Below are 13,566 nucleotides of genomic sequence, written 5' to 3'. Positions count from 1 at the left end.
TTTGGCAGAAATATCGTAATCATAAACTGATTTGTTTCAATTTTATGATCTATGTCACTCCTACATACCTGTTGAGTTAGCTTATTTTCCTATTACAAATCTGTAACACGGCACAATTTTGTTAGCGCTTAATGTAATGGGCGCTGGGGAAACCCTCTTAATAGTGCAGAAATTAATGTACCAGTCATGGTGGGTTGGTACTTTCCAGTATTAATTGTTTTCACTTTCTCTATCATGCAGCTGTGACAAAGATCCTCAAACTACCGTCATTGAAAACGGTAGAAGCCAGCGGGGCCGCTTTTCTTTCGAGGTGTTCCGATTTGTGAAGCACAAGAATCAGAAGATGTCTACTGTCTTCCTGCACTGCGTCACCAAGCTCTGCAGAGCTGATGACTGTCCCTTCCTCATGCCAGTAGGTTTTTGATAACTCTATTCTGAACTGTCGTATTAATCTAAGCTGAAGGTTATCAAGTGTTAGGAACTTATTGCTACATAGAAAGTGAATATGCATCAGGTCAGATAGTTTGAAGTACAATTTTTCATTCATCCAGTAAAGATGTATTGAGTACCTACTTTGTGTCAAGCATTATACTGGGAATACAGAGATGTGTGCCTGAATTCTGAATTTAATTAGCTTATCTGTTAGGAGCATGAGATAGTCAAAGAATAAAATATGACAAACTGTTATGATGCAAAGGCAGACATATATAATGTGCTGTAGCAAAAGGCACTATTCATCATTGTGAGAGAGATGAAACAGAAGATGAGAGACTTGATGGAAGAGATGTGATTTTGGAGACAGAGACACTCTACACCAAAGGATGGCCAAAGCAGAGACCCAAGAAAAGAGTAATCTGTGAACTTCCAGTCTCAGTAGGGCTATGGAGCGGATCAGAGGATGATGGGAAAACCTGTGGTGGGGGCAGGGCTGGCACTAGAAAGCTTGATTGGCCAGGGAATCCCTGGTATTAAAAGTTAGAAACTATAAAAGACGTGGATCTGTAGTACATATGAGTTAATCACTCAGTCATGTTACCTCTGCAATCCCATGGACTATAGCCCACTAGGCTCCTCTGTCCATAGAGTTCTCCAGGCAAAAATCCTGGAGTGAGTAGCCATGCAGTCATGTTTTTTTATTTAAAATAGCTTTAATGTCTGTATAGTCAAAGCTATGGTTTTTTCAGTAGTCATGTATGAATGTGAGAACTGAGCGCTGAAGAGTTGATGAACTGCGGTGTTGGAGAAGACTCTTGTGAGTCCCTTGGACTGCAAGGAGATCAAACCAGTCAGTCCTAAAGGAAATCAATCCTGGCTATTCATTGGAGGGACTGATGCTGAAGCTGAAGCTCTAATACTTTGGCCACCTGATCCAAAGAGCTGACTCATTAGAAAAGACTGATGCTGGGAAAGATTGAAGGCAGAAGAGGATGACAGAGGACAAGATGGTTGGATGGCATCACTAACTTAATGGGCAAGAGTTTGAGCAAGCTCTGGGAGATGGTGAGAGACAAGGGAAGCCTTGTGTGCTGCAGTCCATGGGGTCACAAAGAGTTGGACATGACTGAGTGACTGAGCAACAAAAAGCTTTAGTGTGTTTATATGTGTGCTCTCCTGCTGCTGCTGCTAAGTCGCTTCAGTCGTGTCCGACTCTGTGCGACCCCATAGACGGTAGCCCACCAGGCTCCCCCGTCCCTGGGATTCTCCAGGCAAGAACACTGGAGTGGGTTGTCATTTCCTTCTCCAATGCATGAAGGTGAAAAGTGAAAGTGAAGTTGCTCAGTCGCGTCGGACTCTTGGCAACCCCATGGACTGCAGCCCACCAGGCTCCTCCGTCCATGGGATTTTCCAGGCAAGAGTACTGCAGAGGGTTGCCATTTCCTTCTCCGATATGTGCGCTCAAATTCACATATTTCTTTACAATCATTGATTATATTCATTCTGTATCAGGTGGGGTTAAAGGAAGAGTCTGCATTTCCTTGGCTCTGTGCTGACCAATTTTTCAGGGAAAAGTTTATTAAAGGCTTGAGAGAAATAAAAGTAGAAAAGTTTGATAAACACATCTCTTTTTCAGGAGAGCTGTTGAGCTATGTAAATTAATGAGGTGATGCACAGTTACATCAGAAGGAAATAAGAAATGTGGCCCAAGTCAGGATAAGAAACACTGTAGCGGTTATATGCAAAGTAATTAAATGGGCAGAAGTAAATGAATAAAATTAAGCGTGTGCTATCTCTTCTGAAACAATCTGCTTTCCAAATGGCCATAAAGAAACGCTTTTGTGCCAGTGTGGAGTTTCACTTATTTTCATTCACTCCTTAGGCTTGTGGCCACAGAGAAAGGCGAGATGTGGGGAGGAGGACCACTCTGAGTCCCCAGAGTACTTCTGGAAACGCCGTTCTCTCTGCGGGTCCCATCATTACTCGGAGTGGTAAGAGTGCGCCTTCTTTTGTGTGTAGTAATAGATGGTTCCGAAACGGCTTCTTCTTTGGCTTATAAGCATGACTCAAAATAGTTCCTAAACGGCATTAATTAACTGTGAGACAAGACACATTTCTAGACAAACTTTAATTTCATGGTAGTTTCCTCTTTATTCAACTTACAAAGGACAGTATTTTTTTTTTACCACATTTCCCTTCACGCAGACACACACATGCGCGCGCGCGTGCACACACACACACACACACACACACACACACACACACACACACACACAGTAGGCTGCTGGACATGTTTCATTTGCCCATCCGGATCTGCTCTGACCTAAAACCCCTCTGTGAGCTGCATCCACTGGATGGATGCCTTGCCAGGTGTAGTTTCTGGTTGGACTAGACCGATAGGTGGCGCTGTCAGAGGATGGGTGTGAGGTTCACATGGCTCCCATCAGACAACAGTCTCCATTCAACCACCCTCTCAGAATTCTGGAATCCCTCCCTTTAACCCACAGTCCTGGTAACTTGACTTTCTCTGGTGAATTCCCTCCACCTTTGTAAAGTGAGTGAAGTGAAATTCGCTCAGTCGTGTCCTACTCTTCGCGACCCCTTGACTGTCCATGGAATTTTCTGGGTCAGAAGACTGGAGTGGGTAGCCTTTCCCTTCTCCAGGGGATCTTCCCAACCTAGGGATCGAACACAGGTCTCCCACATTGCAGGCAGATTTTTTACCAGCTGAGCCTTGAGGGAAGCCCAAGAACACTGGAGTGGGTAGTCTTTCCCTTCTCCAGGGGATCTTCCCAACCTAGGGATCGAACGCAGGTCTCCCACATTGCAGGCAGATTTTTTACCAGCTGAGCCTTGGGGGAAGCCCAAGAACACTGGAGTGGGTAGTCTTTCCCTTCTCCAGGGGATCTTCCCAACCTAGGGATCAAACCCAGGTCTCCCACATTGCAGGCGGATTTTTTACCAGCTGAGCCTTGAGGGAAGCCCAAGAACACTGGAGTGGGTAGCCTATCCCTTCTCCAGGGGGTCTTCCCAACCCAGGAGTCAAACCAGAGTCTGCCGCATTGCGGGTGGATTCTTTACCAACTGAGCGATCAGGGAAGCCCCCATCTTTATAAACCGTCCTATTAAATCTCCTTAAATTACCAGTTTGGATACTAATTGCTTCCTTCCAGGATCCTGAATAGTAATAGTTTGTCAATACCGGTACCAGTACACACATCTGTGCTCCTTTCTCTAATGGCCACAGTTGTTCATACAACACATTCTCATATACACAAATATCTGTCATGCGTGTCCATACACATACACATCCACTTACACACACTCTCCAAAGGGATACTGCTTTTATCAGTGTGAACCCAGAGACATCCAGAATTAGTTGGATCAGGAGTCCCCAACCTCTGGGATCTAATGCCTGATGTAGATCTGAGGTAAAGCTGATAGAATAATAATAAAAATTAAGTACACAATAAATGTATTTCTCTTGACTCATGCAGAAACCATGCTCCTACCCCAACCATGGTCCATGGAAAAACTGTCTTCAACGAAACTGGTCCTTGGTGCCAAAAGTCTGGGGACTGCTAAGTTGGCTAAAACAGACATGCATTATAAACAACACATGCTGACTTCTGAACGACTGGTTCTAGTTCAACTTATGTCCTAATAAGATGTGGGACTTGGCATTTTACTTCACTTCTCTGGGCAAATGTTTCTTTATTTCTTTATTTTTAATGTAAAAGGTTTGAAAAAGTAGATTTTCAGATTCTGTCTAACACTATTGTTCTAAATTTGTCTAAAAACAAAAATGGAGTTCTGATTTGGATTATATGGTAATCACTTTTCCCTATTTTATATTAGGCATAGGCTATTATTATGTTTCAATTATATTATCTTTACCTTTTCTCCCATACCTCCTATCCCACAGTGAAAAGAAAGTTTCATCTGAAAGAGATAATTAGGCAAAAAGTCATTTGGTTCTGAAAAATCCAGATAATTGCTTTCATTATTTACTTCTTTGTGTTTTTGTAGACATATTAGTAATCAAAAAAAAAACTAATAGGCCATTTAAAATGCATAAATTTATTAGATATAAAATTTCAAACTTAGTTCATCCTCCTTGATAATTTGGAATATTTTGAATGCTTTGAAAATGACTGGTTTGTAGTTTGTCAGAGGCCCAATTCTTATCTCTAGCTGTCAGAAATAGCTCATAGAATTATACTGCATGGAAACTCAGTTCTTATTGCCAATAATTATGAATGCTTTTGAGTAGGCACAATGAAAAATATTCTTACTTCCATAGAGCATTTCAGTTTCTTGTAAGAAAAGAACCTTGAAAGTCACATCTCTCTGTGCATGTTGAGATGTAGGAAAGTGGATGACTTTCCCTATTAACCTCCTTGTTTCTTTCGTACATGGATCAAATCAAACTACCTATAACAAATTTTAAATAATTTGCAATTATAATATAGGGCTTCTCTGGTGGCTCACTGGTAAAAAATCCTCCTGCAATGCAGGAGACCCAGTTTCAGTCCCTGGGTTGGAGGAAGAAATGTCAACCCATTTCAGTATTCTTGACTGGAGAATCCCATGGACAGAGAAGCCTGGCAGACTATAGTCCATAGGGTCTCAAAGAGTTGGACATGACTAAGTGACTAACACTTTCACTTTCAGTATAATATGATTTTAAAAACAGACCAAAATTATTAAGATATCCAAATCCCAGTAGCAGTTTCTATTCCTGCTGTAGCTAACCAGCTATCCAGGCTTATAAGTTTTATCCATATCACGTCTAGTCATCCAAAATATCTATGTTAAAACCTCAAAGAACTAATGCTTTTGATAACAGTACCTCTGATGTCATGCCTGAATTTCTTCCTTTCCAGTTGAGACTTGTTTCCACCTCAAAGATGACATTTATTTCCCAAAGCACTAAGGTTGTCTCTTAGTCACCTTGGTCTCTCCACTGGTACAGCCCCACAGGATCATGTCTAAACTTCATTTCTCTCTCACTCTCTGTGGATTTATTTCTCATGATTTTGATAAATAACAGTAGGGTGGTCTTTATTTGGATATCACGGTGGCCTCACTACCTAGAGGACCATGTGTGATAATGTTTTCGCTATAATACTATAGTATCCTTACAATTAAAAAACACATGTAAACACATGTAAAAAACTCCATGTAAACACAACTCTGGAAAGGAAATGGCAACCTACTCTAGTATTCTTGCCTGGAAAATCCTATGGATAGAGGAGCCTGGTGGGCTACGGCACATGAGGTTGCAAAAGAGTCAGACATGACTTAGCAACTAAACAACAAACACGACTCAGAAATCAAGCCATATCCATTCACAGGCAAATTCTATATAAATTAAATGTCCAGTTTAATGACCAGGGCTACCTTATTCCCTTAGTTTCACTTTATTTTTACCTTAGTTCAGCTAGAATTTCTCTCTGCAGATCCTGTGGCTGATTTTCAAAAGCAAGTCTAATTTCAGGCATGATTTCCTCTCTTCAGAGTTCTCTGATACTTGGAATTTTTGCTCTGTTTACTCACTGAACCACTCCTTCCCATAGACATCTGGCTTGGGTCAAGTTTAAAAAGTTGTTAAACCTCAGTACTTCCATCTTGTTTTTATTTTAATGAAATCAAGTCCATTCTGGTTATTTTTTACCCAATATTGTTTATCTTTTGTTAGCTGATTTAGAAAAATATATACATCCTCAGAATTCAGAATCCTCAAAGCTCATGAAATATTCTTATTTTAGGTTCTGGAAGGCTATAATTATTTGGTAGGGAAACGCTTATCATGGGGTACAATTCTGGAAATTTAAAGGTACAATTACTGAAAAGCAATAGTACCTAATTTTCTTAAAAATATAGATTCCTGTGGAGAAGTCCAAGCCAAACTCTTGTTAAACTAGTGTCGTTGAATTTCACTGATAGGGAATAATTCACTCTAGCCTATTTATTTAGTCCCTGAATGGACAGCAACTCTTCTAGGAACTGGAAATAAAGCAGAGAAGAGGTCCCAGTCTTTGCCCTCGGGGATCTTAGAATTCAAAGGTAGAGGTGAAATGGCTACTCCATGACACAGTGGAGAGTAAAAACTTCCAAGGTTCTCAACTTGAAATATGTGGTTCATTTTATCACATAGGTAATCGAAGACTTTAAAAAAAATAGTTTGCTTATGCTAAGAAAGGAGAATATTCATTCTGTTATATCTTTGTGCGGACGTTCACGTTTTCCGTTTATTTCAGCTACTTATCTGAGAGAGAAGCAGAGAATGACAATTTATCTGCCACATCTGGCTTTTAAGCAGCTGTGGTATTGCCGCTACCACTTTCCTGCTATGAGTCCTCAGCTAGCTATATGCTTTTTGAAGATCTCACCAGGTTTAGACTTCCAATCTGGTCAAATTTCATAAGATGACTTTTAGTGTAGATGTGTGCAAGACCAAGTTGGTGTGAGAAAAAAACTGAAGTGTGTGGTGATAGAAAGTTCCTGGAAAATCACTACCACCTCTTTCTAGACAGAGCTTTGATTTTTCTTTTAATTGCAATGATCCTAACATTGCAGGACGCCAGGAAACAGCAGATAACAGATAACCTTATTCTCTCTAACCTTATTTAGTTACCAAGTACGATTGCAAACAATATCCAAATATTACACATTCTGATTTTAGCCATCTGCCAAAGGTAGGATGCTTTCAGATTTTCAGAGTCCTGGAACCTGCAGCTGATGTAGCTCATTTGGCACTTTTGTCCCCACATGGAGATTTTGTCCACATCCAAGTCCTTGTGGGTGACAGCTGGAATGTTGTTCTTACAAAAGTGCTGGTAGTAACGTAAAAGAGGAGGGGATATTCTGATTTCTTCTGTTAATCTGAAAGTGCAGAAAATAGGTCATTACATTCATGGAGCTTGCGCTTAATTTGAGATATATAGGAGGAAGCTTTTTACTCTTTAATAGAAACCTTTTTTTAAAGAGTAAATAAATGTAATTCCTAAACAAAGAATAACTTTTAGAAAGGAATTTTAGAGCATTAGATATTCTCTTCCATATCCTGGTGAGGCATCTTGTTTTGGGAAAGGGGCACACAGATCTTTTGGATCAATTAATCACAGTGTGCACATCCTATCTGTTTCCATGAGAAGCAGTTGTCTTTGTAGGACAGTGTTAGTTGGAGGTTAGGATTTTGCTAAACATGTCTCATAATGAAAACTGGTAATTTTTTTCTTTTTGTCCCATAGCAATGCACTACACCATTCTAAAGAATAGTATGAATGAATGCTCTATTTATTTTGGACATTGTACTTCAGGATCAAACAGCAGAACCATCATTTCTGCCAACACTCATATGTTTGAAAAGAAATGCCATCATCTGTTTTATAAACATCTCATAAGCTTCTCCCATCAATTGTTTCAAATGTTAATCCTGGAGTTTTGTCGCTTGAGATATTTATCTTCTTTTTTTACTAAAAACATTTTTCACACTTGCTAGTTTATATTATTTTAGGAAAAGGACTCTGAAACTGAGCTTTTATTTAAGCATATGTTTAGTTTATTATAAAGGCTGTGACAGATGGAAGTTTCTTCATCTGTAAAATGGGAGTAGCAATAATATCTAAACCATATGGCAATTATGAAAATTAAATGTGATAACATATGAGATGGCATTTTGTATACTGTGTGGCATTACACACATATTAATTGCAATAATATTTATATTCCAGAAGCAATAGCCAACTGCACACATTTTGTGGTTCAAATAGTACAGACACACATATACACCCATGTGTTTAAACACAAATATAAAATCCACTTGTTGTATAAGTTCAAGGGTTAATAGCTATATGATTAAAAAGTGGGTAGCCAAAACTGGGAAACCAAATGAATGTGTTCACTGCATCTGTTATGTTTGTCAGGGAAAAGTAAAGAACCAACAGCTTCAGTCTCTTACTTAACAAATGCAAATAATTACAACTCAAGCTCAAGAGTCATGTTTTCCTCCCATTTAGTTATTAAGTATGAATTTATCTTCTTGGAACTTGATGCTTTTTGCAGAATATGATGGAAAAATTGGCATCACTTAAAATAGAGTGGCACTAAATAGTGAATATTTCTCTATAAAAGAATAATAAATAGCAGGTTATACAGCTCTAAAAAATGTATTAATAGTAGCTATTAACAACTACTGCCCCCACTAACCTGACTGGAGATATAATGATAAAGTGAAGTCAGCAGGAAAGAATATAGTGTAGTATGCTTTACGATTTTATTTGTACACCCAGAGCAGTGTCAGAGTGTAGATATGGAGGAATGGATAGATGAAGAAATCTTGGACATGTGGGACAGGAAGTGAGAAAGCAGACAGTCTAGGAGACTTTCATTATTGCCTTTCCCAAGGAGCTTGTGGATGAAGGCGAGGGGACATATAGGTCAAAAGCAATTACAGAATTAGACATCGGCAAATATTTGGAGACACAATATTACTTTTGTTTCTCTTTTCTTCCCCTCAGATGAGACGCCAACCAACAATTCACAGCTTGGTAAGATAATTAACATATGTTGAAAGTGAAAGTATGATTTTTAAAAAATGTTAAGTATTTTTTGGTAATTAGTTGCAAAACTGACATCAACTAAATATAATGAGCTCTGGTTTTACAAGTTTATTGCATTTTAAATAACAGTTCACTGAGAATTTCTGAACTCATATGCAATCTGTTGGTCAATTTTTATAGCATATTATAAATGAAATTTTTGGCTACTCAGGGGATACCAGGCCTCTTAAATTGTACAATGCTTTGGGCTTCCCTGGTAGCTCAGATTGTAAAGAATCTGCCTGCAGTGCAGGAGACCAGGTTCAATTCCTAGGTCAGGAAGATCCCCTGGAGAAGGGAATGGCTACCCAATCCATTATTCTTACCTGGAGCATTCCATGGACAGAGAAGCCTGGCCGGCCTACAGGCCATGGAGTCGCAAAGAGTAGGACATGACTGAATGACTGACAGTTTTGGGTAATGAATTGAAGTCAAATGAATTATAGCATAATCTGATGCTATTATTGGAGCATAGTCTGATGCTATTATTCTACAAGATACTGCTGACAGATGCTTTGCAGGCAAAAACTGGGATAAGTTAAGATGAATCTGATGTTGGATCTTCCCACTGAGTGTGTTTATTACTTGCAGGTTCTGCGAATGAACCTCATTTTCAACTGAACGCTGTCACCAGTGCCCTGATATCAGGAGTGGTCATTCTGGGAGTCATGAGCTTTTCCCTGCTTCTGTGCTCACTGGCCCTGTTACATAGGAGGGCGCCTGCCAGCTTGGTGTTGAATGGCATACGAAACCCAGTCTTTGACTGACTCTTCCAGGCCCCTGCTCTCGAGGGAGGGCTTCGCTGACGCTACAGTGTGTGACTGCAGTGAATGGCAGCCAGCACTTGGTATTTGCAGGCTGGATAGGCTTCAGTGTAGCTTGTTAGCATTAACAATAGTGAGAGAATTTTGGTAATATTGCTTTTGTCACTTATGTTTGTGGTCAACCCTATTTGTATGGCACCTCTGGGTATACTGACAATAAGCAATCAACATTCAGGATTTAGATCTTACAAGATCTGCCATTATTTCAGTTCATTTCAATTTTCTTTTCACTATCAGTTTTGGAGGGAAAAGGTGTCCATAGGAAAAAAAAAATTGTTGCATTTTACCCCCTAAGTATTAAAAACCATTGTGATGGCACTTAGATTTGCATATATAGTCCTGAAATGAAAGTTGTTTTTTGTTTTATTCAGATAACTGCAGCTTGGGGATAGGTTTTAATTGGATTAGCCAATTTGGACACCTGAGATTTAATTTCTCATTCTATGACCTACGTTTTTGGGTGATTTCCATGTCTGAAAACATACATGAAAAAACCAAAAAATAAAAACTTGGGTAATATATCCTAACCTGGAGGGAGCATCCATTTGTGCAGCAAACAGTAAAAGTGGTTGTTAGCCTCTAAAGGATACTAAGTGACACTTGATCATCATTCATCTGGTGGAAGAAGGTGCGATCAGTTTTCTCCTGGTTCAAGCGAGAACCTCAGCACGTGCTCACTCTGCTCCCAGGTAAACCCCTCAGCTGCTTCTGCAGCTCTGCAACAACTGCAGGTTGTTCTTAATTCAGGGACCATCATGTGGGAAAACAAACAGTCATTGTGGGAGAGGACATTGTGCCCACACACAAGCACAGTGTTCCTAGGCAGGTTTTTAACCACCTAGGTTCCTTTCTTTCCCTAGAACAAAGAGGAAACAGGTTCAATGTGTTTTGCAGATCTTTGTTGGGATCTTCATGGGGGAAAAAATGTTTCTTTTCTAGTCTGGAGGAGGCCTACTTTTTCAGAAATAGTGTTTTCCTCTAATAGTAAACTACAAGAAGCATTTTACTTTTTATCAGTTTTGGAAAAGTTTTAAAAAACCAAATTTTAAACCTATATTCTTACAGAAAAAAAAAAATCAACCTTTCCTTTGTCTAATTTATTCATGCAGCGGAGCAAATAAAACAGCTCAATGATAAACAGCAAAACCTAGCATCTGCAGCTACTAAAAGTGCTGTTTATAACTGTAAAAACTGCTGTAGAGACTAGTTGCTATTTAATATCCGTGAGCCATTATTCAGGACTCAATTTTACCAAACAAGTTTGTGATGCAAAACACTATGCAAGGTTAGATCTGTTTCAAATGAAGTGCCTGTGTGCTGAAGTTATTAGTTAAATCAGTTATCAAATTAAAAAAAAACAACACTTTTTCTCCAATTTTCCTGAACTGTTCAGAAAAAAGTATTTGTATTACCCTAATTAGCTGTAGAGTAATAACTGCCTCAACTTTCTCTCTCAAGGAATAGACACAATCAGAGGGAAGTGGGATCTATAAAGTCTCTGAGTAATTTCTTCAATATAACAAAGTCTAAGACTTAAAAAGCCAATCTCCTCTTCCTCATGTTACTTCAAAATAACTTCAAAATGATTGAAGTAACCATTCTGAACTTTGTCTGTATTAGCAATTTATTTACTAACATAAAGGGAAAAATCTTACAAAAAAGCATGAGCCATGCTATTTATATGACCCTCCATGTACATGGATAGCATTGGAATATTCTGGTAAATCTGTTTCAGATACTGTAAGTGACTTGCCGTTGATCTAAGTATTAAATCCCGTGAGTAGGACATTATATCATTGAAACTGGTTTGTCAGTTTGGTTTTTGTGCTTTGGGGATCACTACCATTTCAGTGGTTAACCTTTTAAATTCTAGACTGTTCCCTAAAACAGAATAATGGGCATATCAATTTGCAAGCAACTTAAATTACATATTATTTTTTCCACCTTTAATGTTATGAATGTGCGGTCCAAAGCTATAATGAGACAAACCAGTTTGCTTTAAATAGCTTTATTCTTATAAACCTGCAGTTATATGTAGCATTTAGTTATACTGAATATTCCAGTTATTATAGTGTGAAAACCTTACAAAATATGTGCAAATATTCCTTCAGTTTTAATACCTCAAACTGTTTTTTGCACTTCAGGGGTAAGGTGTGATGACATTTATAAGATGATTGTTTAATAAAATAATTGTAAATGGATATCTTTTAAAAAGTGACTCTTCTGTTGCTTTTCTTTTTTTTTTTAAGATATACTTCTTACGTTGTTTTTAAGTTATAATGGAAATATATTGTGTCCTACTCTCAACATTCTAGTCCTACTTTTACAAACTTTAAGAAAGATGGAACTTGAAATAAGCTGCCTAATGCAGCAGGGAAGGGCAGTAGCGCCAGGCGAGATGAAGCCTGCCTCTCCACCCGGTTTCAGCAGCCCTGTGCTGGGAGCATATTCATGAGATCAGCCGAGGGTAAAGAAGTGCTTTACCTTGAGTTTGAGCTCTGATTAAAACTGAGCCTATGATTTTTTTTGAGATTCTGAGGGGAAAGTAAAAACTGGAAAGACAGGAACTCAGCTTCAGCCGAGTTGCATAGTCTCTCGTGACAGCTCTGTCAGGGTCTGGCTGTCAGTCCTTGTTTTGGAATATGACATGGCGCGGAGGAGAAATCCTTTTCCTCACTTAGGGAGAATCCAGTCTTACAGAAGTGAGTTTCTCTGGGTCCTCAAGCATTGGCAGTTCGCTTTGGGAGCAGCACAGACATCATGGTCCATGAAGGAGCATTATTCCCTCTGGAGAATGTGAGGCAGAGAATTTCTAGAAGCTGGAAAAGAGCAGGAGAGAAGTATATGGGAGACATTCGTTTGCAGACACACAGGAGGCGTAATCTGAAGGATCCTCGGAGCACTTGGCAGGAGAGGGCGGTAACAGGGTGGAGAGCCTTCTGTCAGGGCAATGGGGCTATTAGGCTAGCACACATTTGCTTTCATTTTATATTTATAAGGGAAATAGCTAGCTGACCATAGATCAATTGCTTTAGAAAATGAAGTTCCTCAATTATTTATGAGTGGGGAGGCATTTAATACAAAACAATCCAAATCTGTAATTTAAAAAAATATATACTTGGGTAATAAACAAAACAAATACCAGGGTTAGTGGGTGTTTTAGGGTTCTCTAGAGGAAAAGCACTAATAGGATGTATGTATATAGAGAGATTTCTTTTAAGGAATTGGCTTCCATTATTATGGAGGCTGATAAGTTCCAAGATTACCAAGGGCGGGATGGAGACCCAGGCGAACTGATGTGTTTCCAGTCTGAAGGGCAACAGGCTTAAGCCCCCAGAGGAGCTCTTGTTTCAGTTCTAAAGGAAGGACTAAACCAATGTCCCAGTGAGAAAGGCCATCAGGCATTCCTGGGCCTTTCAGGGAGGAATTTCTCCTAGTCATGGGAGAGATAAGACTTTTTGTTCTATACTGGTTTTCAGCTGAATAGAAAATCACTGTAGTGATTTTCAACTGAATAGATGGGGTCCAACTCACATTAGGGAGGGCAGTCTGCTTTACTTGTGTATTCAAATATTAGGTCTCATCCAGAAACATCCTACAGACACACCCAGGGTAATGTTTGACCAAATGTCTGGGCAAGCTGTAGCCCAGTCAAATTGATAGAAAATGAACCATCACAGCTGGTAAGGTTGCAAACACAC

The 13,566-nt window shown here is 39.3% G+C and overlaps 1 protein-coding gene across 1 annotated transcript in view; it reads left to right on the top strand.

Annotated features, from left to right (window-relative positions):
• ZPLD1 (zona pellucida like domain containing 1) overlaps positions 1 to 9,808 on the top strand; it is a 44,880-nt gene extending 35,072 nt beyond the window's left edge. The window contains exons 7-10 of the mRNA XM_065913806.1: positions 241 to 412; positions 2,318 to 2,426; positions 8,961 to 8,990; positions 9,633 to 9,808. Coding sequence (XP_065769878.1) covers positions 241 to 412; positions 2,318 to 2,426; positions 8,961 to 8,990; positions 9,633 to 9,808 — 487 coding nt within the window. The remainder of the gene's footprint in view (positions 1 to 240; positions 413 to 2,317; positions 2,427 to 8,960; positions 8,991 to 9,632) is intronic.
• The last annotated feature ends 3,758 nt before the right edge of the window (positions 9,809 to 13,566 follow it).

Source organism: Muntiacus reevesi, chromosome 21 (genome assembly GCF_963930625.1).
Source record: "Muntiacus reevesi chromosome 21, mMunRee1.1, whole genome shotgun sequence".
Taxonomy (NCBI): Eukaryota; Metazoa; Chordata; class Mammalia; order Artiodactyla; family Cervidae; genus Muntiacus; species Muntiacus reevesi.
Note: the sequence above shows the minus strand (reverse complement) of the source record. Positions and strands in the feature narration are given on the sequence as shown.